The sequence below is a fragment of the Mytilus edulis genome, chromosome 12, assembly GCF_963676685.1.
Source record: "Mytilus edulis chromosome 12, xbMytEdul2.2, whole genome shotgun sequence".
In the NCBI taxonomy this organism is placed as follows: domain Eukaryota; kingdom Metazoa; phylum Mollusca; class Bivalvia; order Mytilida; family Mytilidae; genus Mytilus; species Mytilus edulis.
This window is the reverse complement of record NC_092355.1, coordinates 20,259,842-20,287,627: the sequence shown is the minus strand read 5'-3', so window position 1 is coordinate 20,287,627 and position 27,786 is coordinate 20,259,842. Positions and strand designations below refer to the sequence as shown.

The 27,786-nt window shown below is 31.5% G+C and overlaps 2 protein-coding genes across 5 annotated transcripts; both read left to right on the top strand.

The window, feature by feature from the left end:
- Window positions 1–483: 483 nt before the first annotated feature.
- On the top strand, window positions 484–27,786 carry LOC139497991 (uncharacterized). Of its 4 annotated transcripts, none has more exons than XM_071286256.1 (4): window positions 484–536; window positions 2,276–2,353; window positions 4,169–4,355; window positions 5,812–5,919. In XM_071286256.1, exons 2-4 carry the CDS (start codon window positions 2,284–2,286, stop codon window positions 5,831–5,833), a joined length of 279 nt encoding a protein of 92 aa, XP_071142357.1. In that variant the 5' UTR covers window positions 484–536; window positions 2,276–2,283; the 3' UTR covers window positions 5,834–5,919. The 4 variants fall into 4 exon arrangements, with proteins under 4 accessions (XP_071142357.1, XP_071142359.1, XP_071142356.1 ...); XM_071286258.1 differs by lacking the exons at window positions 2,276–2,353; window positions 4,169–4,355; window positions 5,812–5,919 and adding exons at window positions 23,568–23,654; window positions 25,389–25,560; window positions 27,715–27,786 and having other exon boundaries at window positions 514–536; XM_071286255.1 differs by lacking the exons at window positions 484–536; window positions 2,276–2,353; window positions 4,169–4,355; window positions 5,812–5,919 and adding exons at window positions 16,991–17,120; window positions 23,568–23,654; window positions 25,389–25,560; window positions 27,715–27,786.
- LOC139497497 (uncharacterized) lies at window positions 14,105–15,448 on the top strand. The gene has a single exon (XM_071285725.1). The coding sequence runs from the start codon at window positions 14,105–14,107 to the stop codon at window positions 15,446–15,448; it is 1,344 nt and encodes a 447-aa protein (XP_071141826.1).

Here is a 27,786-nt window from a genome sequence, read left to right as displayed (position 1 = left end):
TTATTGCAAAATTTGCCTTTTTTTTTTGGTGAAAAGCGCGAAAAACTATTTCCGTGCAACTGTTATGTCCTAACCATGTAGCATTATTATTGAATGAAAGGTAAGTTTCAATGAATTCAATTTTAAAACATAAATGAATTAAAGTATTCACTTTCTACAATGATGGCATTTTACATTGTTTTCAATGAAAGTGTTGCAATACTATTAGGTGTATATTTTTATCTTTCTTCTTCTGTTTTCCTTAATATTTGTTGATTTACCGATTTTGTAGATTTGATTCGTGTATATGAATCTATTGATTTCCAAAACTACTACTTAATGTACCATGCAAAGACTTCATACTATACAAATCCTTGAGTATACCAAATGACTGTTTGTCCAGTATAGGCCAGGGTCAAATATAATTGCGTAATTATTTTTCTAATTTGGGTAATTCATGTCCAGTCCTAAGATAAGCTGCCATAACAATGTCTTATCAAATGTATAAAAGTTAGAAGTCACTTATCGATCAGCAGTTCCTGTTCTTAATCAATAAGGTAAGGATGACTTTATACTGGAACCTGATTGTTGTTTGATAAGCTTATTATTATTTTTTTTTTTTTATAAATTCCGAAGATATACTAAATATTGTTCTAAAAGAGCTGTCGATGTTAGACATGGTTGATATTTGTATATTCCGAAGGAATGATGGGTATTTTTCTCAGGAAATCGATCTACGCTGACTTCTTATTCCAAGACACAGAACTGAACTACGTGGATTTATTTATTGCGACTTTCTAACCGTGGGCAAATTGCGAGATAAATTATTGCATTTAAAATTTCAAACCCGAATTTTTATCTGTGCGAAACATTTCTGTTGCAATTTTTGCCAAAATAAATCATCACGAAACATTAAATATACAATGAATTCCTTTTTTCTAGATACCTTGAAATCAAAAACTTTTTAATTTAACAACGAAGAAGAAAAGTGATCACTGAGCAATATTTCAATTACCTTTGAGATGATATATACAATGTTACTAAGCCACGCGTCAGTATTTTACCTTTGAGAGGATATATACAATGTTACTAAGCCACGCGTCAATATTTTTACCTTTGAGAGGATATATACAATGTTGCTAAGCCACGCGTCAGTATTTTACCATTGAGATGATATATACAATGTTTCTAAGCCACGCGTCAGTATTTTACCTTTGAGATGATATATACAATGTTGCTAAGCCACGCGTCAGTATTTTACCTTTGAGAGGATATATACAATGTTACTAAGCCACGCGTCAGTATTTTACCTTTGAGATGATATATACAATGTTGCTAAGCCACGCACAGTATTTTTACCTTTGAGATGATATATACAATGTTGCTAAGCCACGCGTCAGTATTTTTACCTTTGAGATGATATATACAATGTTGCTAAGCCACGCGTCAGTATTTTTACCTTTGAGATGATATATACAATGTTGCTAAGCCACGCACAGTATTTTTTACCTTTGAGATGATATATACAATGTTGCTAAGCCACGCGTCAGTATTTTTACCTTTTAGATGATATATACAATGTTGCTAAGCCACGCGTCAGTATTTTACCTTTGAGATGATATATACAATGTTGCTAAGCCACGCGTCAGTATTTTTACCTTTGAGATGATATATACAATGTTGCTAAGCCACGCGTCAGTATTTTACCTTTGAGAGGATATATACAATGTTACTAAGCCACGCGTCAGTATTTTACCTTTGAGAGGATATATACAATGTTACTAAGCCACGCGTCAATATTTTTACCTTTGAGAGGATATATACAATGTTACTAAGCCACGCGTCAGTATTTTTACCTTTGAGAGGATATATACAATGTTGCTAAGCCACGCGTCAGTATTTAACCTTTTAGATGATATATACAATGTTACTAAGCCACGCGTCAGTATTTTACCTTTGAGATGATATATTCAATGTTGCTAAGCCACGCGTCAGTATTTTACCTTTGAGATGATATATACAATGTTGCTAAGCCACGCGTCAGTATTTTTACCTTTGAGATGATATATACAATGTTGATAAGCCACGCACACTATTCGAGTTTTCTTTGTGATCATAATGGTAGACGGACGAATTAGACAAAATAGTCTGAGGTTGCCTCAGATCGCCTTTCTCCAATTGATAAACAGTTGAAAATTCTTTTAAAAATCATGTTCAGCTCAGATTTTTGAAAAATAGTGAACTGATTATTTTTAAACATTATTTCTAACATAAAAATGTTTTTTGTCCAATTCAGGTATCAAAATGAAGTGTCTATTTATGTTAGCCGTTTTGTTGCCTTTTGTTTTTGGAGCTCCACAAGAAAGATTTTTGAGTATGTATAATTTATTTAAGACTCAAAACTAAACTATAGAATAATAACTAATGCCTGAGCTGATATGCATAAAACCGCTTAAGATAGGATATCATATCGTAGTAGTAATTTATCGTAGGACATGTAGAAAAATCTGTTCTTTCCGAACAAATCTTATTGTAACTGAAATAGTAATAAGCATGTCAACCCTTTACTTTAACAACCAATAATGGAATTCAGAATTAGATTTATAATATATTTCGTTCTTTGAAAGTCTTTCAAAATATACATCTGGAAAAAAGTATTGCAATACTTCCATTGAAAACAATGTAAAATGACATGATTGTAGAATGTGTATAATTTGGGTTTTACCAAATACTTTGGTACATATTTAAAACTTACATATTTAAATAATTATGTAAAACTGCGGTAAATGCTGTTATGCAATATTTGAAATATTTCAAGAAACTTTGAATTTTTAGTGTTAATAACATAGGCCGATTAGTTCATGACAGTTTTGTCATAAGCGACAAAGCGCTAGTTAAATTTAGTATTGATAAACTGGTCAGTGATAAAAATTTATTGTATGAGTTAGGGGCCTCGGTGGCCGAGTGGTCTAAGTAGTTACTACTGTAATCACTAGCCAGTCAACAATGAGGTTGTGAGTTCGAATCCTGCTCTTGCGGGTGCACTCAACGCTAATCTTAATTGACTAGGACTGTCAGTTTTCCTATCAAAGGTCGGTAGATTTCTCTGGGCACTCCGGCCTCCTCCAAAAAAAAAAAACTGGTCGCCACGAAAAAATCTGAATGCGATGCTTAAAAGTGGCTTTAAAACGACAAAAAAAAAAAAAAAAAAATATTGTATGAGTAAGTCACGTCTTTGCGTACTTTTTTGTCCTTAAAATTTTGTAAAAATATATGCATACGACCTAAGGGGGTGTCAGTTATACGTCAATAAGACAACAACCCAACGATAAAGATAAACAAAAGGATATTTGGAGGGCAATAGTCATGTTTTAAAATACATAAAGAAACTTCTATTTATGTTATCTCATAAAATTCCTTGTACGTACTTGATAAAATGGATTATGTTGAAAAGAAAAAAAGTCCAAGAAATGGATCCCGACTGAAGCTATGACGGCTTAAGTAAGCAAAAAAACTCAGTTTTATTGGTAACTAATTGGTTTACCGCTTTGCAACTCGGTGGCCGAGTAGTCTGATTAGTTACTACTGTAATCACTAGCCAGTCAATACTGATGTTGTGAGTTCGAACCCCGCTCGTGCGGGTGCTGTCGACTCCAATCTTAATTGACTAGGATTATCAGTTTTCCTATGGAAGGTCGGTGGTTTTCTCCGGGCACTTCGGCTTCCCCCACCAATAAAAACTGGCCGCCACGAAATAGCCTAAATGCGGTGCTTAAAACTGGCGTTAAAACACCAAAAAATGAAGAAAAAAATCTTTGCAACTTCTCTTGTGAATGGGTCTGGATGGGAATGGGCAAAAACTGCAGAATGTAAGACCAACAAACACTTAAGAAAAAAGAGTAAAAACTGGCAAAAAATGAAAAAAAAGAAGAATATAACAGAACAATTGGCATGATGAGGTGTTGAAATATAAACTGTACATTTAAATAATAAGTTCAAATGGGGATAATAAATAAGGAAAATTTATCAAGAAAAAAAGTACAGAAATGAAGAGTACACCATATCCAGACCTTAATTATTTATCATGTATCACATTGCTGTTGGTAAAATTCAAATACATCTACCAGATATACAACTTCCTCACTTAGACCAAATCCCAGACCCTTATGTATCATGTATTTCATTGCAGTTGGTAACGTTCAAATACATCTACCAGAAATACATTTACCTCACTTAAACCAAGTCACAGACTTAGTTAAAGGGTTCGCTCATTCTGGTATGGGACAAACAGCTTGTGTCACAGCTTGTGGAACAGCGGTTTCGTCAACAGGAATCGGAGCTCTATTGGCTCCTTTGTGCCCAGCTGCATGTGAAGCGTGAGTATAAGTTATACATATATATATATATATATATATATCTGCTTACCCTTCCGGAGCACCTGAGATCGCCCCTAGTTTTTGGTGGGGTTCGTGTTGTTTATTCTTTAGTTTTCTATGTTGTGTCATGTGTACTATTGTTTGTCTGTTTGTCCTTTTCATTTTTAGCCATGGCGTTGTCATTTTTTTTTCGATTTATGAGTTTGACTGTCCCTCTGGTATCTTTCGTCCCTCTTTTAAAAAAATACATTCAATACACAATAATTAAATTTTGAATGTAACACGTCTTCTGATTGGCTGTGAGAATTTTTTAAACTGCTTATAGACTAAACTCAAATCCGACGGTATTATGCTACACTCAAACAAAACAAAGTGTAGTAGTCAGCCGGGAACCAGATTACTTATAGACATAATTGTGTGACCGTTACGTCATCAACGATTTTTTCATGATTTGTGAAATCTAAACATTTATTTAGATGGAATGATTGTAATATCTTTCTCTCTCTCGAAATAACACAAGCAATGTCGTGCACTCGTTGAATCACCGTTACCTGCGTTATCCAGTGTGCGCAACATTTTTTATGTTATTTCTTCATTCCGTAAATGCAAGTGTAAAAGCTAATTAACACTTAGGTTTGATCGTGATAAATTGTAAGTTAATTATTTTGCTTGCAGTCTGTCCTAATTTCTCATTAACACTGTCCACCAAAGTTCAAATAAAGTGGATGTTAGCAATTACTAAAGGTCAACCGTACGGCCTTCAACAATGAGAAAACAACCATACTGTATAGTCGACTATAAAGGTCCCTGACATGATAAATAAGAAAAAAAAACTTGCGGCCTTATATCTAACAAAACAGTTGATGAAAAACAAACAAGAAAGACATGAACCAGTGACAAATATACTCTCTCGACAGTCTGAATTGAAAATAGTTCAGTTTCGTAGAAATACTTGTTTAGAAATAAACAAAGAAGTGTTATACTATAGTTACACAGAGTGCAATTGTCCAAATATGAGAATTTATCGGGTCAATAAAATTCATATCGGGTGAGGCGACGCTAAACCCGTTATAAATCTTATTGACCCATTAAATTCCGTATTAGGACAATAGCACACTGTGTAACGAATTTGTCCTCATTTTGTTATATACTACTTATTATATTTAAATTACAACATTAGGACAATGTCAACAAAATAAATTTAGATATTTAAAACTGTGAAAAATAAAAACTCAAAAAAATCGTTTTTTTATTAGATCAATGGTGTAAGGGAGATAATTCCTATTGACCTAATAAAAAAATGTACTGAAATTTATCAGGACAATATCAGCTTATCAAACTGCGAGAAATTACTCTAAATCAGGATAAAGATAATCATTTAACAAAACAAAAAAGCCCAATAAGCGAAATATCTAATAGATATACTATTTTATTAAGATATTTTCTTTTTTTTCAGAGTTCTCAAACAAGTGAAATAGACATTAGAAAATTGAATGGGAACGTTTTATGAATAAAGGCTGAATTACATAATGTGTTGTGGTTTGTGAGAGATCAATTGCCTTATAGTTAACATGACGTTTAGGTTTTTGTTGAATATTATATTAATAATAATGGTACAAATTTTATTGCACCAAATTAAGCTGATTGTTATTTGACGGTAACGGTACCAATTTTATTGTACCAAATTAGGATGATTGTCTTTTGACGGTAACGGTACCAATTTTATTGCACCAAATTAAGCTGATTGTCTTTTGACGGTAACGGTTCCAATTTTATTGCACCAAATTAAGCTGATTGTCTTTTGAGGGTTACACTAATGACTGGACCGAATGACAGGACCGAATGACAGGACCAAATGAAAAATGCTAATAACTTTTTCATTTCTCAAGGGATTGATCTCAAATTTGAAATATAATAAGGTTTCATCATGTGATCAATAGATTTAAAAAAAAAATTAAAAAGTTTTGTAAGAAACTTTAGAAAATGTGACATGACCAACTCTGATAATGACAGGACCAATATCGAGAATGACAGGACCAAATCAAATTGCTAATAACTTTTTTGTTTTTCAAAGGAATTATTTCAGATTTGAAATATAAAATGGTATGTCATATTTTGAAACCAAAATGTTATAAAAATTATAGAATTATTTTCAAAAACTTTCGAAAACATGACATGACCATCGCTGATTGACAGGACCAACATCGACAATGACAGGACCAGATGAAATTGCTAATTTCTCTTTTATTTCTCAAAATATTTTTTTGAAATTTGAAATATAATAAGATTTCGTCATTTTATAAATAGATTTAAGAAAAAAAAATAAAAAAGTTTTGTAAGAAACTTTAGAAAACGTGACATGACCAACTCTGATAATGACAGGACCAACTTCGACAATAACAGGACCAAATAAAAATGCTAATAACTTTTTTATTTTTCAAAAGAATTACCTCAGATTTGAAACATAAAATGATATGTCACATATTGAAACATTTATGTTTAAAAAATATAGATTTATTTTCAAAAACTTTCAAAATCGTGACATGATCCCATCGCTGACTGACATGACCAACCTCGACAATGACCTTAACAAATGAAATTGCTAATTATTCTTTTATTTCGCAGAATATTTCTCTGAAAATTAAAATATGTGAAGATTATACCATTTTATACATAAATATAAGAAAAATGTATAAAAAGCTTGCTGAAATGTGACCTGGTTAACGTTGTCAATAACAGGACAATCCTCGACAATTAATGACAGGACCAAATAAAAATGCTAATTATGCATAACATTTGTCAGAATATTCCTCTCAAATTTGAAATAATGACAATTAAGACCAGTTTGCACATCATATAAGAAAAATATAGAAAAAAAACGTACTGAAAGCTTGCGGTTGTGTGACCTGACCAACATCGGCTATGATCTGGCCAATGATTTTACTGAAATTGTTCAATTCTGATCCATAATTAGTAAGATATATCTTATAAATTCAGGAAAATATATTCTATGGTGGTTAAAATTCTTGACCTAGCTACTAAACATGCTAAACGTATGTTGGCAGAGAGTCACAGGGCATGCAGAGTCACAGGACAAAAGACACGAATGAGAGATCTTTAAATATTTATATGTAATTACATATAATCATTTTATAGTTTAAGAGATTGTTCATTAAACTATAGATAAATTCAGATTTATTGAATTGTCCTCATAATATTTCTTGACATCATGAAGCCCAATTTAATCCACTTTGAAAAGGTATCAAACCTTTTAAAGTAGTCCGTGAAAATGTTTGATTCAGTATATTTTATGAAAATATTTGAAACTACCAAGAAATCATGCATGCAAGGGCCGGGCATACTTCAAGAAATGTTTATTTGTTTATTTATTATGAGGGGGGGGGGGACTATCAAGATATACCCTGCATATACTCAAGCATACATGGAAATAATTATTTAATGTTCTGAAAATATTTAATAAAACAACGACATTAACTATTATGTGATTTTAATTACTGTCATCACAATCTTTATTGGATTTATCAACTTATTTATGTCACACCTTTTGTTTGTTACCTTATAATTGTTTTCAGACGTGTCAGATTATGTCCGGTAATTAATATACAAAATAATCTGAATGAATGAATGAATGAATGAATGATCTTTATTCTCAACCCAAATACATAATTAAAGAGTTAAGATATAGCATGTGTGAAATAATAAATATGATAAATATTTACACCAAAGATAAATAAAGTTAGCTTTTTCCCTTATTTTCTAAAAACTTATAAATCATTCAATCTTAATGTGTGTTTTTTAATTATTTTTATTAATTTCAACCAGGATTTCTATAGTAGGAACTATATGGTCATTTACGTTTTCGCAATAAAAGAAATCTAGATTTTTTTTCTTTAATTGATGTTTTAAAAGATGAGATCACATTTTATTTTAAATCTGACATAATTCCTTTTCAAAATTAAAAAGTGAATAGCATTTTTATTTGGTCCTGTCCTTGTCAAGGTTTTTCCTGTCATTGTCAGTGTTGGTCAGGTCACATTACAGCAAGCTTTTAATATTTTTTTTCCTATATTATTCCTATTTTTATGTATAAAATGGTTAAATCGGACTATATCTCAAATTTCAGAAAAACATTTTTTAGAAATAAAAAGTAATTAGCAATTTCATCTGGTCCTGTCATTGTCGAGGTTGGTCCTGTCAGTCAGCGATGGTCATGTCACCTTTAAACTTTCTATATTTTCTATATTTTTTATAACATTTATTATTCAAAATATGACATATTATATTATATTTCAAATCTGAGAGAATTCCTTTGAAAAATAAAAAAAAAAATTAGCATTTTACTTTGGTCCTGTTATTGTCGATGTTGGTCATGTCATTATCAGAGTTGGTCATATCACGTTTTCTAAAGTTTCTTACAATTTTTTTTAATTTTTTTTCTTAAATCTATTTATCAAATGATGAAATCTTATTATATATCAAATTTCAGAAAAATATTTTGAGAAATAAAAGAGAAATTAGCAATTTCATCTGGTCCAGTCATTGTCGAGGTTGGTCCTGTCAATCAGCGGTGGTCATGTCACGTTTTCGAAAGTTTTTGAAAATAAATCTATATTTTTTATAACATTTTGGTTTCAAAATATGACATACCATTTTATATTTCAAATCTGAAATAATTCCTTTGAAAAACAAAAAAGTTATTAGCATTTTTATTTGGTCCTGTCATTCTCGATGTTGGTCCTGTCATTATCAAAGTTGGTCATGTCACATTTTCTAAAGTTTCTTACAAAACTTTTAAATTTTTTTCTTAAATATATTTATCAAAGGATGAAATCTTATTATATTTCAAATTTGAGATCAATCCTTTGAGAAATGAAAAAGTTATTAGCATTTTTCATTTGGTCCTGTCATTCGGTCCTGTCATTCGGTCCAGTCATTAGTGTAACCCGTCTTTTGACGGTAACGGTACCAATTTTATTGCATCAAATTAAGCTGATTGTCTTTTGACGCGATTCCGAGTGGCCTAAGTTGTTACTACTGTAATCCCAAGCCTTTTAAAATCAATCGGGTCCAGGACCAATCCAGTATATCTTATCAAAATCCTTCGTTTTTAATTCAATTTTCTATGTGCATACATTTAGAATAATTTTAAAGAGCTGATAAACTCAGTGTATGATAAATATATATTTCCGGTTATGGAATATATTCTTCAGCATTTATTTCCGTATTTTTCTAGAAATTTACAATTGCATGTTTGTAGTATAATAATTTTTGTGTCTGTATTAAAAAAAGGTGTTTCGGTTATGGTCATGTTGACCTAGGCTTATCCTCATCAGGTATCCTATCTTATTATTCTAAATGTATGCACATAGAAAATTGAATTAAAAACGACGGATTTTGATAAGATATACTGGATTGGTCCTGGACCCGATTGATTTTAAAAAGTCAAGACTGAGGTTGTGAGTTGGAACCCTGCTGATGCGGGTGCACTCGGCTCTAACCTTAATTGACTAGGATTGTCAGTTTTCCTATTGAAGGTCGGTGTTTTTTCACCGGGCATTCCGGCTTCCTCCACCAATAAAAACTGGCCGCCACGAAATAGCCTACATGTAAGTGCAGTGTTTAAAAGTGGCGTTAAAACACCAAAAAAATCAAATCAAATCAAATCAAATCGATGCAATCTTGTTCAGCAATGATGTATATACACCTACTTATTGCCGAAGACTGTATGATGATCTCTACATGTCTTTAGCACATATCTTTACAATATCGTTGTCCTTGGTTTGCTCAGTCAATGGCATCTACCTAATATCGAATGTCATTGTGTTCGTGAATAATCCCTCAAATAGTGATTGTTCACTCTCATGGAAGTCTCAGTAGAGGAAACAATCGAACCCTCGAATAAAGGTTAAACGTTGTAAGACAGCAATCAACCAACAAGAAGGGAATATGTAATTTATGTCAGTGAGTCACCAACTTGAAACCTACAAAATAAATATTTCTCATCATGTGATTTGTTTATAACATATGATGCCACTAATTAAAGGAAATTTTAAAGGTGTTATTAGAAAAATTATATATTGTCGTGTTAGTCGTTAGTATTACAAAAGGAGATGCAGTATGGTTACTAAAGACAAATTTCAACAGAGACCAAATAAAGCATATTTAATTATATAAAAGTTCTTGAAAAACTGGTCATTATCGTAATATATGGATTGCCCAAAGGACAGTGGTATTGACTAAGATAGTGATAATGACTGAGCCGAAGGCGAGGTCATTATCGCTGTCGCAGTCAATACCACTGTCCTACTGGCAGTCCATGTATCACGATAATGACCAGTTTTCAAGAACTATTATGTTTATTTCATTGAGAAACCATGTTTTGCAAAATTCACATTATTTCAAAATGCCTAAGGCAGACTCGATTAGTTGTATTTTTTCTATGGCAAAGAGTGAAGATCAGTCGTACATGTAGTAATACTGCCATTCATTTTAGTGCAATTTTTCAGTATATAAATACTTAATCAAGTTCTCTATAATTTTGTAATTAACGAAAACATATAATAAACAATTCAGCAACTTAAATATAATATTGAAAAAAAAGACCGGTTTCCTGGTCCGTTTTGTTCTGTTAATGACCGATTTAATTTATTACTGAAGAATAATGAATATCATGTGGCTCCTTTTTATCCAATAATAGAAGCTTATTCTTAACCGATATGAAATAAACAACCGTAGTTTACCGTACGGCCATCATCGCTGATCAAAACGCATATCGTATATTCAGCAATACACGACGCGACACAATATTAATAATAATAATTATTTTCATTATTACTCAGGTAAAGGCAATATATACAATTACATAATACAACATTTAAATATACCAATGGTTGTTTTAGTTTTGGTAATACAATGAATCATTTTCAATCACTTTTAAAGCAATAATAGTATTCACAGCATATTATTGGTATAAAAGTAATCTGATAAAATCTGAATTTGACGTAGACCTTAGTTTACTCATTAGGTGTGGTTTTACTTTATAGTAGATTCTATTTTTGAATTCACATAATTACTTTTTAGTATGGCAGACATGACAAGGTCTGTTGTGTGTATCAATAAAGATGATTCGGACCATGTCCGCGAATTCTTTAATACTCGTTCTCTGGCACACATAGTCACCGATCTTTCTGAAAAATAACTGATATGTAGATCCTATTAGACTAGTCAGAAATCTAATGCCAACCGAAATTGATAAAAATGACCACACAATTGATATTCCTGTCAACACCGAAGTGCTGATTACTGGGCTGGTGATACCCTCGGGGACGAAACGTCCACCACCTGGCATCGAACCAGTGGTGTAAATAGTTATCAAAGGTACCAGGATTATAATTTAGTACAACAGACGCGCGTTTCGTCTTCATAAGACTCATCAGTGACGCTCATATCAAAATATTTATTAAGCCAAACAAATACGAAGTTGAAGAATTGAGGATCAAAATTCCAAAAATGTTGTGCCAAATACGGCTAAGGTAATCTATTTATAAACTTTGCCAGCCGTAGACCGTAGACAACTACCAAAATACTGAAAATAGCGGTGCCCTTGTTCATCGCAGGTATTGACCGGTACAGCACATCTTGTCCCTCTTCGAAATAGTAGGTCACATCTTCCTTTACACCACCGGCAAATTTTTGTCAGGAAAACAACTTCATCTTCAATGGTGTTCAAATATATGCTTCCGCCATCGTTAGCGGCGGCGAAGATGTAACATGGCGTTATTCAATTGTGACGTTATATGTTACTCTCTCCCCCAGATCTGCCATAGATTTAGAGATAACAAAAATCTGCCATAGATTTGAGTTGTTTGGCGTTTGTAACGTCACATTTACCATAGATAAGGAATCTGCCATTGATTTGGAACCCGCCATATATTTGAGTTATACATATATATTGTTTGATTACCGTGGTAACCGCACATAAAGTTGGGATTTTCGGGAAAATACTATATTTGGAGTAGTGTTGTGAAATTATGCGACTACATCTATTGAAAAGAAACACAAAAACAATTAATTTCAGTCTGGTTTTAGTCAAAAATCTAAAAAAGTTATGGGTAATCTACCTAAAAATATTCGAATTAATTTCTAAAAAATGATAATTGTGCAATATTCCTCACAATTAATACGAATTATCTCTCTTAGTTGGGTACACTAATGACTGTACCAAAACGAAAACGCTAGCAACTTTTTTTATTCCTTAAAGCGATTTATGTTAAATTTTAATTGTTATAAATTTAGATCATTCAATATACAAATATAAGAAAAATATTGAAAACTTTTTTAAATCTTCATAATAATAAACGTGCCCTGACCAACGCTGACAATGACAGGACCAACTGAAAATGCTAATATTTGTTTTATTTCTTAAAGGATTTATTTTAACATTGAAATTCAATTAAACTTTAATTGTATTGAATAGTATATTGTATTAAACTGTGTTGAACATTTTGTTGTATATTACCGGTTATAATTTGACACGTTTGATCACAAACATAAAGAAACCCACAAAGTGTGATTGAAGTACGTCATAAATACATGGATTTACTCCGGGTTTGTCCACTTTTAATTTTCCAATGACATATTAGTAAAGAAAACAAAACAGACAAAAGGTATTGTATAGTCTGTTCCATCTTAGGTATAGTTAATTAGTGTTTTCTCCATAGTTATCAAAGGTACCAGGATGATAATTTATTACGGCAGACGAGCGTTTTGTCTATATGTTAAGAGGTTTTTTTTTATGATTCCGTATTTATTTGTATAGAAAAATAATAGATAAATCAAAACGTTTCTCTCTGTAATTTAATCACAATTCCATTAATTCATTTAAAGTACAAGTACGATGACAAAACAATATGAATAGATATAAAAGTGTCATTAACTTCTAAATTATTTTCATGATATAAATACACCAATACATGTACTTTATTGCAAACATAATTCATATAATATATGAATTAATTTAATTTTTATAAATGCATTGCATAAGGCAATAAATGAAGAACTATGGTAAAATATTAGTATATGTAAAAAAAAGGAGAATCGTATAGGTTCAGCGGAACCAAGCTGTGTCTCGCCTTCTTTTACTGTTAATCACAGGCTCAACAAAAATGAGAAAAAAATTTCAAAAATATTCCTCTCGATTACTGTCTTTTGATTGTAAGAAGCTTCTGTCCAAGTTTAGTAATAATCCAGGATAGTTAATGAATCTAATGGTTTTAAAAAAAAACTTTAACAAGCTTCTGTCCAAGTTTCGTACAAATCCATTAAAGTTTAAGAAAGTTATTAAAAAAAATTACTTCTGGATACTATCATATGATCTGATGGTAAAATGAACTGTTGTCTTGTTGAACCCAATGTGAGCTCAACAAAGGCACATAGCTAAGAGAATCACCCAATGTGAACTAAAAGTTGGCACGTCGTTTTAATAGAAATGCTAAAAAGCAAAATTTCCGATTCTACAATAAAAAAGAACGGAATAAATACAATATGCATCGAAGAACTGCACATGCAAAAAAGCATGTAATTAATCTATCAAAACGCAAATTATCAAATCAGGAATATATTCTGTTGGCGAAAGGCTTTAAATTTATACCAAGCCATCAAGCAAAAATGCAAAAATTTCTATACTAAAAGACTACAATGAATTTGCTTGAAAATTACGATGTCGGTATATGTTCAGTCAAGAAAAGACTGACCTTCATCCATTTCGTAGCAATACAGGATATAAATCTGCCTCTACGTGTCATACGTTGGAAAATTATACAGATTTAACCAAGCTTGAATTGTCTTTTCCACCAATAGAAAGAAATGTAAAAAACAATCTTACTAAGGGCGAAAGAATAGCGCTACGCAATTTGAAAAATGATGAAACAATAGTAATAAAAAAGGCAGATAAAAATTCAAATTGTGTTATTTTAGACAGGCTAGACTACATAACAGAAGTCACAAGACAACTAAATACTCAACATTACTGCCAATTAGATTCATTTAACATGGCAGAACTGAAAATCCAGGTCATTGAGTATATTAAATCATTATACGACCAAGGCATAATCGACAAAATATCATTTAAATTTTTAACAAATGGTCAAAAATTAAGAGATGCACGATTAGCGAGAATTTATATTCTCCCAAAAATTCACCGTCTTGAAACAGAGACGTTTAAACATGTACAACATGATGGATTAAATGAATTAAATATAATTCCACCTGGCAGACCAATTATATCACAGTGTGGTTCTGTAACTGAACTTATAGGTCATTACGTTGACTATTTTCTTATACCAATAGTTCAAAATCAGTCTACATATATAAAAGATACTACATCGTTCATTAATATCATTGAGAAATTAAAACCTATGGCAAACAGCCTTTTGGTTTCATATGATATAACACAGATGTTTACTAATCTACCTCAAGAAGCGTTATTGGGTGCGGTTGAACGAGCCTATGACAGTTTTGACAAATCAAACTTCAAAGTCAATGCTCCGCCAGTCAATGTATTAATACATTTGTTGAGAATTATTTTAGAAAACAATGTAATTGAATTTGATGGGAAAATTAACAAACAAGTAATAGGTACGGCAATTGGTGCAGTTCCTTCACCGGAAATCTGTGACATACTTATGTTTGAAATAATGAATCAAATTATTTCTGCATTTCAATATAAAGACAAAATATTCTATCATGGCAGATATAGAGACGATGGATTCATAATATATGATGGAACATCAGATGAAATTATAGATTTTTTTCGTCTAGCAAATGATTATAACCCCTTATTAAAGTTCACCTATGAAATCAAAAACGATAAAATGTCGTTCTTGGATGTTGATGTAATTAAAGGTCAACGATTTACAACATATGGCATCCTTGACCTTGAATACATTTTAAAGAAACAAATTATTATCTGTTTCTGCACAGAAATAGCTGTCACTCACAGCATGTATTTAGAGGATTTATTAAAGGTGAAGCAATACGGCAAATTAGAAATACAAGTGACCATAACAAATTAATAAACAATCTAACTAATTTCAAAGTGAAATTATCAGATAGGGGTTATGATAACACTGAAATAGATGATAGTATTACTGATGCTTTATCATGTTTATCAATTGACCGTACTGATTTATTACAACAAAACAAATCTAAAGAGAAGCAAAGTATTCCGTTAGTTTTAATAACTAAACATAATCCATATATACGTAAAATAAAGAAACGTATAATGAAACACTGGCATTTATTACATTTCGACGAAGACTGTGTACAAATAGTCAATACAGCACCAATAGTTGCGTATAGCAAACATAAAAGTATTGGAGATATGCTTAGTAGATCAAAGTTAAAGAATGTAACATAAAATTGACAGTTGGACCCCTGATGATGGCAGATCTGTCATAATAACTAGATCTATTGAAGAAGAATTAAAATATAAATATATCAATATAAACATGAATAATTTTCATATTTGATTATATTCAAATAATGCATCTTAAAATGACCATCCCAAGCTTAACTGCCGAAACACGAAATTAATTATTTGTGTCGGGTCCGATCTGCAATATGGGATGCGTGGTTGCTTGGGTGTTTTATTATAACAAAAAGTAAAGTAGTGTTATTTTTTGCTGGAGTAATAGGATGGCAGTTGCTCAACAATCTGTTTGATGTCGTCGTTCTTTTCTTGAATACATATAATTTTATTACTAATATCAAATTTCAGAACAGTGTACATGTATGTATCAAAGTTTAAAAGAATTAAGTTGAATAGATAAAGAGACACATGTACACATATCCTATTTTTTTTCTGTTTATCAGATAAAATACATTTTCCTTGCCCATTTTTCTTGATTTAATAGGTGATTATAATATCTTCCTAGCTACGAAATGTATAAAATCTATAGCAGGATTTGTTTTTGTTCAATCAATAATGAAAGTAAAATAGTGAAATGATAATTCGCTTTTGGCAGCCAAAATGGTCCAATGGTCTAAATTATATTGATAATAAATTATTCACTTGCAAGTGAATAATTCGACCTCATTAAATCCGTATTCATGTGAACTTCGATTTAACCCCTTTACTAGAGATGGACAACGAATGCTTAGTACGTGTATTGTTTATTTAAAGGAAAGGAATGTCAACATTGAAAGTGAAACAAAGGTAAATCATTTGATGACTGATTTGATCCACTAAGAATTTTTCTTCAGCATGTAAAAACGACGAGAAACATACATTTTAAATCTATAAAATAAAATTAAACAGATCTATAAAAATCCAACTGCACGTGTTGGCCTCATCTATTTATATCTAATCATTAGTATATTTATGTTGACATCGCTTATATCGTCATCTGAGGTCAACTCGCTATTTAATTAGATGGAGTCTAGACTAAAATACAGACGAAACGAAACTACATATTATTAACCCTATGCAATGTAAACTATTTACTTCACACGTTTGATAGTTTGAATAAATGTCTTTCATTGTTATAAATGAAATTTGAGAATTTGAGTCAAATCGGTGACCATGAATTTGACAGCTAGTGCCCGTTTAAGCTTTTATAGGTAAAATAAAAGGTAAAAAACATTACGACAATTCTGAAATAAACTATAATCGTTAAAACAACAATTCCACCTATTTAAATATGCCTGAAATGAAAAGTTGGCAAACCAGGATGACACCAAGTACAAGTAAGTTGATAAATCCAATATAGTTTGTGTTTTTAATATTTTCTTACAGTGAATAATTATTTCCACGTACTACTATTAAAGGTATGCCCGAGCCTTGTAAAGTCTATCTTGGTAGTTTTAAATATTTTTATAGAAAAAAACAAATAAGCATTACGAGGACTACTTGAGGTATGCCCGAGCGCCTTCATGCACGATGTATTGGTTGTTCATCTTGTTTGATAAAAAGTGGTTCAATCTGAATGTTTCTATTAATCTGATCAAAGCCTATCACATATATACGGGTATAAAGTAATTTCCCTTGTCATAATACAATTTATAATGTAGGACAGCAAGTCACAGACAAAAAATCACAGTCATGTATAATATGTTATAAACATTGACTTCTGTTAAAGTAAAATCTAAAAAAAAAAATATACTTACTTTGAGAAACATCTTTCTGTGATGGACTTTCAATGAAATTCATAGTACATGTTCTTCGTTTGGTGGTTTAAAGTTTCTTTAGGTTTAAAGTTTCTTTATAAACAAGGTAGATGGTGAACAAATATAATTTACAAATACAAATACCAAATATTCACATTATTTTTTTCAAAATGGTCACAAAGCTATACATTTTTATAATGAAAAATGTGCAAAAAAATTAAAATACAGTTACTCATAAAACTTCGGTGTTTTACATTTCATGAGCAAAAGATTATATAACATAGTGAAATAAGAACTTTCAATCCAATCAAAGTATCATATTTTACATGAATTGTAAGAAAATCGACCAAAAAATGACACAAAAGTCTCATTTTGGTGATTTATTTCCCTTTCCAATATTAATTTCCATAAGGAATAAAAAATGCAAATTTTGAGTTTTCTTGTAGTCATATTTTATGAATTTTTTTTTCTGTGTATATTTGGGGCTGAATGCTATATATTAGAATAAAAAAGTATCTGTTATAATTAGTTTAAGGTACAATAGTTTCACTAGACTTCTTTTAAAATTACCCTGTGTAAAGAGTTATCATATTGTCAACATTTTTTGAGTCGCTGCCAAAAATCCATTAAGATCATTGTTATTTTTTCAAATTTCAACAATCCAATGCTTATTACTAATGTTAAGAGTGCTACCATAGGCGGACCTATGGGGCCTGAGTGCCGACCCCTTCTTTTCCTTGGAAAAATTTGGTTGATTACATACGGGATCACTGAAGTATGAATGTAGCAGACCATCTCTTAAGGCAATCAGTTGGACCCCTTATATGAAAATTGTCTAGATAGTATATGTTCCTTCTGCTGCTGGTTGTAATGCTGGTGTTGATGGTTTCACAACCTCAACCAGCAGTCAAATGCTGACAGAATTTCCACGGGTCCTCGTAGCGAAACGGAGTTTTACGGAAAATTTTGAAAATTCATCCCAGTCAGAACGTCAAACAAGAAATGTGTCAAATGAATAGCAGAGACCATTGATTCGACGACCGACCGTACCCAACCTTGCTGGTTACTCCCTTTGTGTGCCAACAGACCCTTGTGTTCATTATTTTAGGGGCTCCCTAGTTGACCTCTAGAAATTTCTGTCCTTGTCCAATTGATTCAGATTTCTAGTAATTTTTTTTCAAATTTTCTTCATCTACGACTATCCCTATCGCATGACCTTTTTTAAATTTTATATTTTTTATAACTTCACATAAAACGTTATCTTCATGAAGATACTCATCATCCAATAGTACAATATTATTTCAAACGTATAGCTGTACATGCTTTGCAATTTCAGCATTGAGTTTAAGAATGAATAAGAAAAATAAACAGCTCATATTAAATTCGTGTATTTTTCCCTTATATGAAGGTTAGATGGTCAATTATCATCTATTTAGAGAATCAACGATGGACTCTTCTGGGTGTGTGGAGTTGTATGAAATAGAACCTACAATGTTCCTATCAAAATTGAATTTGTTCTTTTCTGAAATATGCATGAGATGTTTGACACTAGACTATCTATTATTTCTTTTTTTTCTCCACAAAATCTTATATCAGCCTCCGTCCAAACTGTCAACACCAAGTAACAATTTGATCTATTATCATCAGTATAGCATTATCAGTGTATGTGCAATTGGACGGCTTGTTTCCATGGCAACACATTAAATGGCAAATATTGCACAATTGAATATATATAATTATTTTAATGATTTTCTTTGTTTTTCTTGTATATTTTTCATAATCATGTAAACGGACTGAAATTTCTTCACTGTCATTTCTTTTATCCATATTAGAGAAATTGTATTTTTTCTTTTAAATGGTAACAACAATATCGATATACTTTACTAGCAAAATTATCTGTATGTGGATACAGGTTAACTTTAGTGTTTTAGTTTTCCTACTTTTGTACTTTTTTGAACTTTTAAGAAATTAACTGTAGTGAACATTTTTCAAAATTGTTTTAAACTTGTGTATCATCATTAGATTGTTTCCATAGCAACACAGTTAAAACAAAAAAACGTTATATATGAATATGTTTTAAAAAAAAATGATGATGTCATTAACTTCTACAAATTGTATATTTATTCATTTATTCTGAGCGCAGAATTAGGGTTTAATACTTTTTTTCAAATTTTATCTTTATTTTCTTTCTAAAAAAAATTAAAAACTAAGCATATTTTGTATCACTGATTAGATAAGATTATAATATTTATGAATTCATGCTTGACTTTTGTCCGCAAAAAGTTACGATGGACATTTAAAACCATTACTATATCGCTGTGAAATGTGAAACAATTTTAGAAAAACAAGAAATAAGCCTACATAAAAATTCGTCATTTGCTATAAGGTATTTGAAAATACTTTATGTAAACATGTACAGTTTAAATGGCGAAAGGCGATGTATTAATTAACAAAATAAACATTTTGGATATTCCTTTAAACGAAGTGAAATTTATTGTAATATAAAATTATCAAAGCTGATATAACCCTGAATAAGTAAACATTAAATAACAAAAAGCAATACAAATAGTATCAACAGGTCAAATAAACAAGAAATAAAAGTACTATTTGAGAGTACTCGCAGTTTCTGACAGCACGTTAAAAGCCAAAAACAACTAGTAATGCATAATTAGTCATCAAAGATTAAAATCAGCTGATAAGTATACATTCTAGGGATTTAGTATTTAACGTCATGGACAGTCAAATACGACATGACCTGTGCAATGCCAAAAATAAATGTAATATATAAAACAGGCATTATGATAGTTAGGAATTGACCTCTTTATAGATTGAAATGAACGTGGGTGTGTCGAGCAGCAAGCTATAACAGGCCACAAAAAAATTACTAGTGTAAAACCATTCAAACGGGAAAACCAACGGTCTAATTTATGTATACAAAAATTGAGACACAAGAAATATTTACAAATTACACGAACATGCAAACGACAAACACGATAAGATCGAGACAACCTTATATTCCTTTAAGGTATTATTTTTTTTTATCTTACTTCTACTTCCTTTGTTTTCTTTTCATTCTTCGTCATTTTTCTTTTTATTTATTTCTTGAATTGAATTTTTTGTTTTTTTTTAATTATAGTACAACTTCGTTTGTCTGTTAAACTATTTAAAACTATTTAATTCAGTGCGATTCGTGCTATGATTCAAATCAATTTTAAATGAAAAGGTACTTAATCCTTATATTGCTATACATGTTCTTCTGTTTCTTTTATATAAACAAGTGAACGTGTGTTGCCTTACCAAATTTCTAGAATGATTTGTGTATATGAATCTATTGCTTTCCGAAGTTCTACCGAGTTTATAAACAAAAAGTAAAAAAATAAATTATATTGAACTTCGAGAAAAAATCAAAACGGGAAGTATCTAATAAAATGGCAAAATCAAATGAAAAAACACATCAAACGAATAAACAACAACTGTCATATTCCTGATTTGGTACAGGCAATCTTAAATGTAGAAAATGGTGGTTTGAACCTGGTTTTATAATAGCACTATACCTCTCACTTGTATGACAGTCGCATCAAATTCCATTATATCTATAACGATTCTTGAAACAGACATAATAGCTAAAACTGTCAAAATAGGGAAACAGCTGTCATCACCTTGTTACAATGTCAATCAGAAAAAAATCCGAATATATAACAAAGAAGCACAAAAAAGGAAATAAAAAATATGACAACCACATTCATTTCTACTTATATATGTATTCAAGGTAGATGGCCCGAGACCACAATTAATTCTTCTATCATTTCTTTATAACGTTTTGTCGCATTAAAAAAAATTCAATTGTTCTTTTTGTCTATTTTTTTGTGTGAGTAATGTACAGTTCAAGTCCCAAAACATATGCAATTTTCAGAAAAATTGCATGTTTACATCATACAAATTTGGCCAATACACATCCATACCCCTATAGGCAAGTCAAGAGATGTTCCGAAAAGTGTAAATATAACCTTTTTGCACCTGGCCTAATCACTCTTTCCTTATTAAAATCAGTTAAAATAAAACATCCAAAAGTTTATTTCAGCTCTCTTCTTTCATTCCCACCCCAGAAAAGCTAAGAAATGAATGAGAAAGGGAAAGAAAAAAAATAAAGAAAAAATACACTATAATTAAAGGGAACTATATTCGTGAACAACGAAAAGCGGGGTCATTAATTGTGGTCTTGGGCCAGATTGATGGTATACCGCCATCTTGGATTGTACAATTACAGTACAACATCGGTCTAGTTATTTGCCTAAATCTGCAAATTTGGAGACAGATTTATTTAAAGAATACTAGTGAATTAATTGAATTATACAAAATATTTTAACAAATATCATTTTCTTTGGTTTTAAAATCATTTTTTCAAATGAGCCATTTAAGGGGAGATAACTCTTTTAGTACAAAATTTATACTGGGCTAATAGGGATTTTTTTTTTATATTTACTTGTAGCAAGAAAACAAGTTCGGTGACACCATGTTTTCTTTTTATTTTCTTAAAACATATTACGAAACCTCTCTTCTCACAATTTATTTCAAAATTCTATCTCATAGAATTTTTTTTATGCACACTAATGTGTATTTTCATGAACAAATTAACCAAATTTTGGCAATTTTCAACGACTCATAGCTTGAAAAATAGCACGGTGACCCATACTTTTTATTAAATTTTTGAAAAGAGCATAGTAAAATCTTCATTTTGGCAAATTATAAAAAAATTCTGTCTCAAAAAATATATACTGGTGATCTACCTTAAAATCAACCCAAATGATAGCCTGGCGAGGTTCACATCAACTCAAGTTGAGATTCGCGTGTTTGATAAAATGTTACGTAACACAGGAAGAGATATAAAATAATTTTGTCGTTCAAAGTATTTTCAATATTATTACGTGGAACAATAACATAACTACGTTATGATAGAACAATAACATATATGGTGGGATGTTAAAAGTACAAAACTACAATGTACGTCAGATGAACCAAGAAAACACAACAGGAGCACGTACAAAGCACACTTAGTCTAGCAAAAATGAAAAAAAAATATAACAAACAACACATTGATATAGATAATTTTGTAGTTCGATGTATTTTCAAAATCAGAATGCAACAGTAGGAAAATGACATTTTAATAGAACAAAAACAATGGCGAGATGTATAAAAGTACAGAGTCAATAAAGGGGCCAATAAAGTTGCATAATTGTTTTTCTAATTTGGGTAATTCACGTCTAGTCCTGAGATAAGCGTCAGTAACGATGTCTTATCAAATGTATAAAAGTTAGAAGTCAACTATTGTTCAGCAGTTCCCGTTCTTATTCAATAAGGTAAGGATGACTTTAGACTGGTACCCTGTCGTTGATTGACAATCTTAATATTTGTATTTCGAACGTATATTAAACATATTTGTGTAAGAGAACCGATTTACGCCGACTTGTTATTGAATGCAAATAACCCAGTTCTGTATTGCTTAGATTTATTCATTTCGACGTTTGAACAGTGGGCGAACATGTGATATAAATTATTGCCATTTCATCGATTTATGCATGCTAAACCTCTTCTAAACTTTTTTCAAATCCGAATTTTAGTTTTTGCGAAACAGCTCTGTCGTAATTTAGCCGTAATAAAATAACCACAAAACATACTAAAATAACAAAAAAAAATTCCTTTTCTAGGTTACTTTAAATCCTAAACTTTGTAACTCTACCATGAATGAACAAAAATAATTACAGAGAAATATCTCAATAACCAATACAGTAAATATACAAAGTAACAAAGTAACCCACAGTAGTCTGGTTATTTTGCTTTCTTGATGATCAAATTATATATATACGGGATAACAGACCGAGTAGTCTCGGGTCGCCTCATATAGCCTTTGCCCAATTGATAGAGATTTGAAAATTAAGTTAACAATTATGTACAGTAATAGCTCAGTTTTTGGGAAAAACTGTATTTATTATGTTAAAAAATATATAAAACGCTTTTTTTCCAATTCAGGTATCAGAATGAAGTGTCTGTTTATGTTAGCCGTTTTGTTGCCTTTTGTTCTTGGAGCTCACCATGCTCATCACGAACGATTTTTGAGTATGTATAATTCATTTAAGACGAAAAACTTTACTATAGACATGATAGAGTAACAACTAAAACCATAGCTCATATGCATAAAACCGTTTAAGTGTAGATATCCAATTGAAGTACTAATCTATGTTAGGACACGTAGACAATTCTGTTCGTTCAGAGAACAAAAAAAAATATTATGACTCATGTAGTTTTAAGCCTGTGAACCCTTTTCTTTAACAACCGATAATGGAATTCAGAATTAGATTTATGATAATTTGCATTGTCGTATTTTGGAAAGTCTAGCAAAATACGTAAAACTGCAATAAATGATGTGTTGCAATGTTAATATTTCGAGAAAATTTGAATTTTTAGCGTCAATAACATAGTCCGATTAGTTTATGACAGTTTTGTCATTAGCATAAAAGCGCTAGTTGTTAAATTTATTATTGATCAATTTGTCAGTGGTCAAAATTCTGGTATGAATGAAGGCAACGGCAGTTACAAACTAAAACTGAGAGAAACACGTGAAATATAAGACGAGAACAACGACACAACAGAAACACTAAAATGCAACACATACAGAAACGAACTATAATACAATTATAACATTACAATGGCCATTTTCCTAACTTGGTACAGATCATTTTATGAAAAAATGGTGGGCTGAACCTGGTTTTGTTGCTTGCAAAACCTCCCGCTTTTAATGCAATGTTAAATATATCATTAAAATGACAACATTACATGACATGACTACAATACAAATAAATGGGAGAACATATATGAGTTAGTCAACGTCTTTGCGTACTTATTTGTCCTTAAAATTTCGAAAGAAGACATGCATACGACTGAAGGAGATGTCGGTTAGACGTCAATGAGACAACAACACAACGATGAAGATAAAAAGGGACATTTGGAGGGCAATATGCATGTTTCAAAATATATAGAAAGGTGTATATACGATATTTTATCAAAGTCCTTGTACGTATTTGATAAATAGGATCATGTGGAAAAGATAAGATAGTCCAAGAAATGGACTGAACATACGACAGCTTAAGTGCCAGTCTGCCTAAGAATCAGGTAGTGGTTAAAACATGACCGAAAAAACCCACCCAATTTGACATTGATTTCAGTTCATAATATGTAGTTATGCACACAAAAAACATTCATTTTCATTTTCTGTCCTGGTCATACAAGATACAAGTTGGTTGGAATGCACTAGAAATTAACGAATAAGGGGAGATAACTCTGTAATTTGCTATCATTCTAACAAATTTTCTAACCAAGTTATTTGATATAACCAGACACACACAAGCGAAAGACTAATACTTTCTAACTCAGGATGATGGTTAGTATTTTTAAGATAGCATGATTAGCACGGTGGTTTTTTTTCTGATCATGTTTTAATTTTTACCTAAATTGCTCGATTCTTAAAAAGATCTACAAAGACTGGCACTTAATTATGCAATCGTTACAAATAGAGTTTTTTTTGCAACTGCTCTTGTGAAGGGGTCTGGGTGGGACGGCAAGGCAAAACTGCACAATAAAAGGCCAAAATAAATTCAAGAAAAATAAATGGAATAAAATTAAAGAGAAAAAAGTATATTATACTACAACGCACATGATGGGAGGCTAATATATAAAATAAGGCCAAATGAGGATAACAAATAATTAATAAAAAAAATAATATTATGAAACGTAAGATTATAAAGATGAAACTTGCCAAATCCAGACCCATATTTATCATGTGTCTTATTGCAGCTGATAACAATCAAATAAACCAACAGGATTTAGACAAGGTCATACAGTTAGTTCGAGGGTTCGCTAAATCTGATATGGGACAACTAGCTTGTGTAATATCTTGTCAGGCAGCCGTTTCGTCAACAGGATATGGGGTTATATTGGCTCTTCTGTGTCCTACAGCCTGTGAAACGTGAGTATACATTATACAAACACACTCATTACTCTATTGACTCTTCTATGTACTGCAGGCTGTGAATCGTGAGTATGGATGATAAAATCCCATTCATTCCTCTATTTACTCCTCTATGTCCTGCCGCCTGTGAATCATGAGTATAAATTATGAACACACATTCATTGCTCTATTGACTACTCTGTGTCTTGCCGCATGTGAATGTGAGTAAAAATTATGAAAACACATTCATTGCTCTATTGAACTCTACGTGACCGTGCCGTCTGTGAATCGTGAGCATATATTATGAAAACACATTTATTGCTCTATTGACACTGTGTCCTGCCGGCCTTGAAGCTGGAGTACAAATTCTAAAACAAACCCACATTCATTGCTCTATTGACAGAGGCGGATTTAGGGGGGGCAGGGCCCGGCTCCCCCTTTTTGGGAAAATAATTGGTTGCTTATATAGGGAATCAATGAAGCATGACTGGAGCGGGCCCCCTCTTAGGTCAGTCAGTGGGCCCCCACTTATAAAAAATTTCTGGATCCGCCACTGTATTGATTCAACTGTGTCTACTCACCTGTATAGCGTGAGTATAAATTCTAAAAACACATGCATTGCTCTTTTAACTTATTTGTGTCTGGCCGCTTTTGAAGCGTGAGAATAGATTATAAAAACACATTCATTGCTCTATTGACTCTATTGTTCCCCGCCTCCTGTAAAGCGTGACTATAATTTATAAAAACACATTCATTGCTCTATTGACTCATCGGTTTCCTGCTGTCTGTAAGGCATGAACATACATTATAAAAATAATAAAAATCATTGCTCTGTTGACTCATTTGTGCCCTACCTCCTGTTAAGTATGAGTATAAATAATAAAAAAAAAACACATGTGCAAACTTGATTCATCTGTGCCCTGTCGCCTGTGAAACGCGAGTATATATTATAAATAAAAACACATTATTCAAAACTAGTGTTATAGCTTGTTGAACAGCGTTTTGTTCAACAGTATTACGAGTGTAATAGATATAGCTAATTTAACTTGGCATGTTTGGTGTCGATCTTTTAAAAATACTATGAACCAAAGATCAAATGAAAAGGATGCTAGCAATTATTGTCAACTGTATGGCCTTAATCAAATAATGAAAAACTATTATTTATATATATATTTATAAAGTACCTAAAAAAATCAACCTAACGATGTTAGAGTAGATTTGATTCGTAACTTTCTTCCCGGTGCCGGGGCTGGAATCTGTACTTTTTGTTTCTAACTCATACGATAACATCGCCTAGCATTGCGCAGAGACCTTATTCCATCCTCTTACTTTAGCTTATACAAATATGCTCTCGTTTCGAGAGGTGTTACCTTCTTGTAAGAATTAAACAAGGATCTCTGATGCAATACACGAAGTATTTATTTTTAGTCTACAGAAATGATCATCTACTCATCTGTTCAGTATAATTACAAGATGCTAATCTATTTTTGGAAGCATACAATCCCTGTAAATAAACATATGTATATGTCTGTCTGTGTGTAGTGACAACTTCAAATTATACCTTGTCCATTGGATATATATACATTAGTCTGAAAATTACGCCAAATAGTGTATGAGTTAGATTTTCTGCTGATAAACGGGATTCGAACTCACACCTTTGATACACTTCATCACCAATTGCTTACCCACATGTCTATAGCGCTCTAGACCACTCGACCACAGCCGCTATATAAAAATATAACTTCATTAGTCGTAGTGTTCCTTATCACTAAAGGCTAATCTAGAGATAGACATAAGACACTTTTTTTTCAAGCGTGTGTATATTCTTATTTTATGCTCAATGTATTTTTTATTTGTTAGCAATCTAACTCAACAATTGTGAAGATATATAATGAAGATTTTGTATGATTGCCAATGGGAGACAACTCTCCACAAGAGTCGCTGTAAAAGTTCCCGAAAGGAAACATACGAAAAAATTCAATTGAAAAGCACACATGACAGAAATCAACCAATGAAAAGTCTGAATTCAAACTGTTCAGTTTCGCATTGAATACTTATTTAGAAATACGCAAAGAAATGTTAAGATGATGATTTAACAAATAAAAAAAAACACAGTTTAATTAACATCTTATTGATATACTATCAATAACATATTTTTTTCTCTTTTTTCAGTGTTCGCGCACAATTGAAATAGGCACAAGAGATCAAGGGCAGTATCATTGAATACAAACAGAATTATATAAA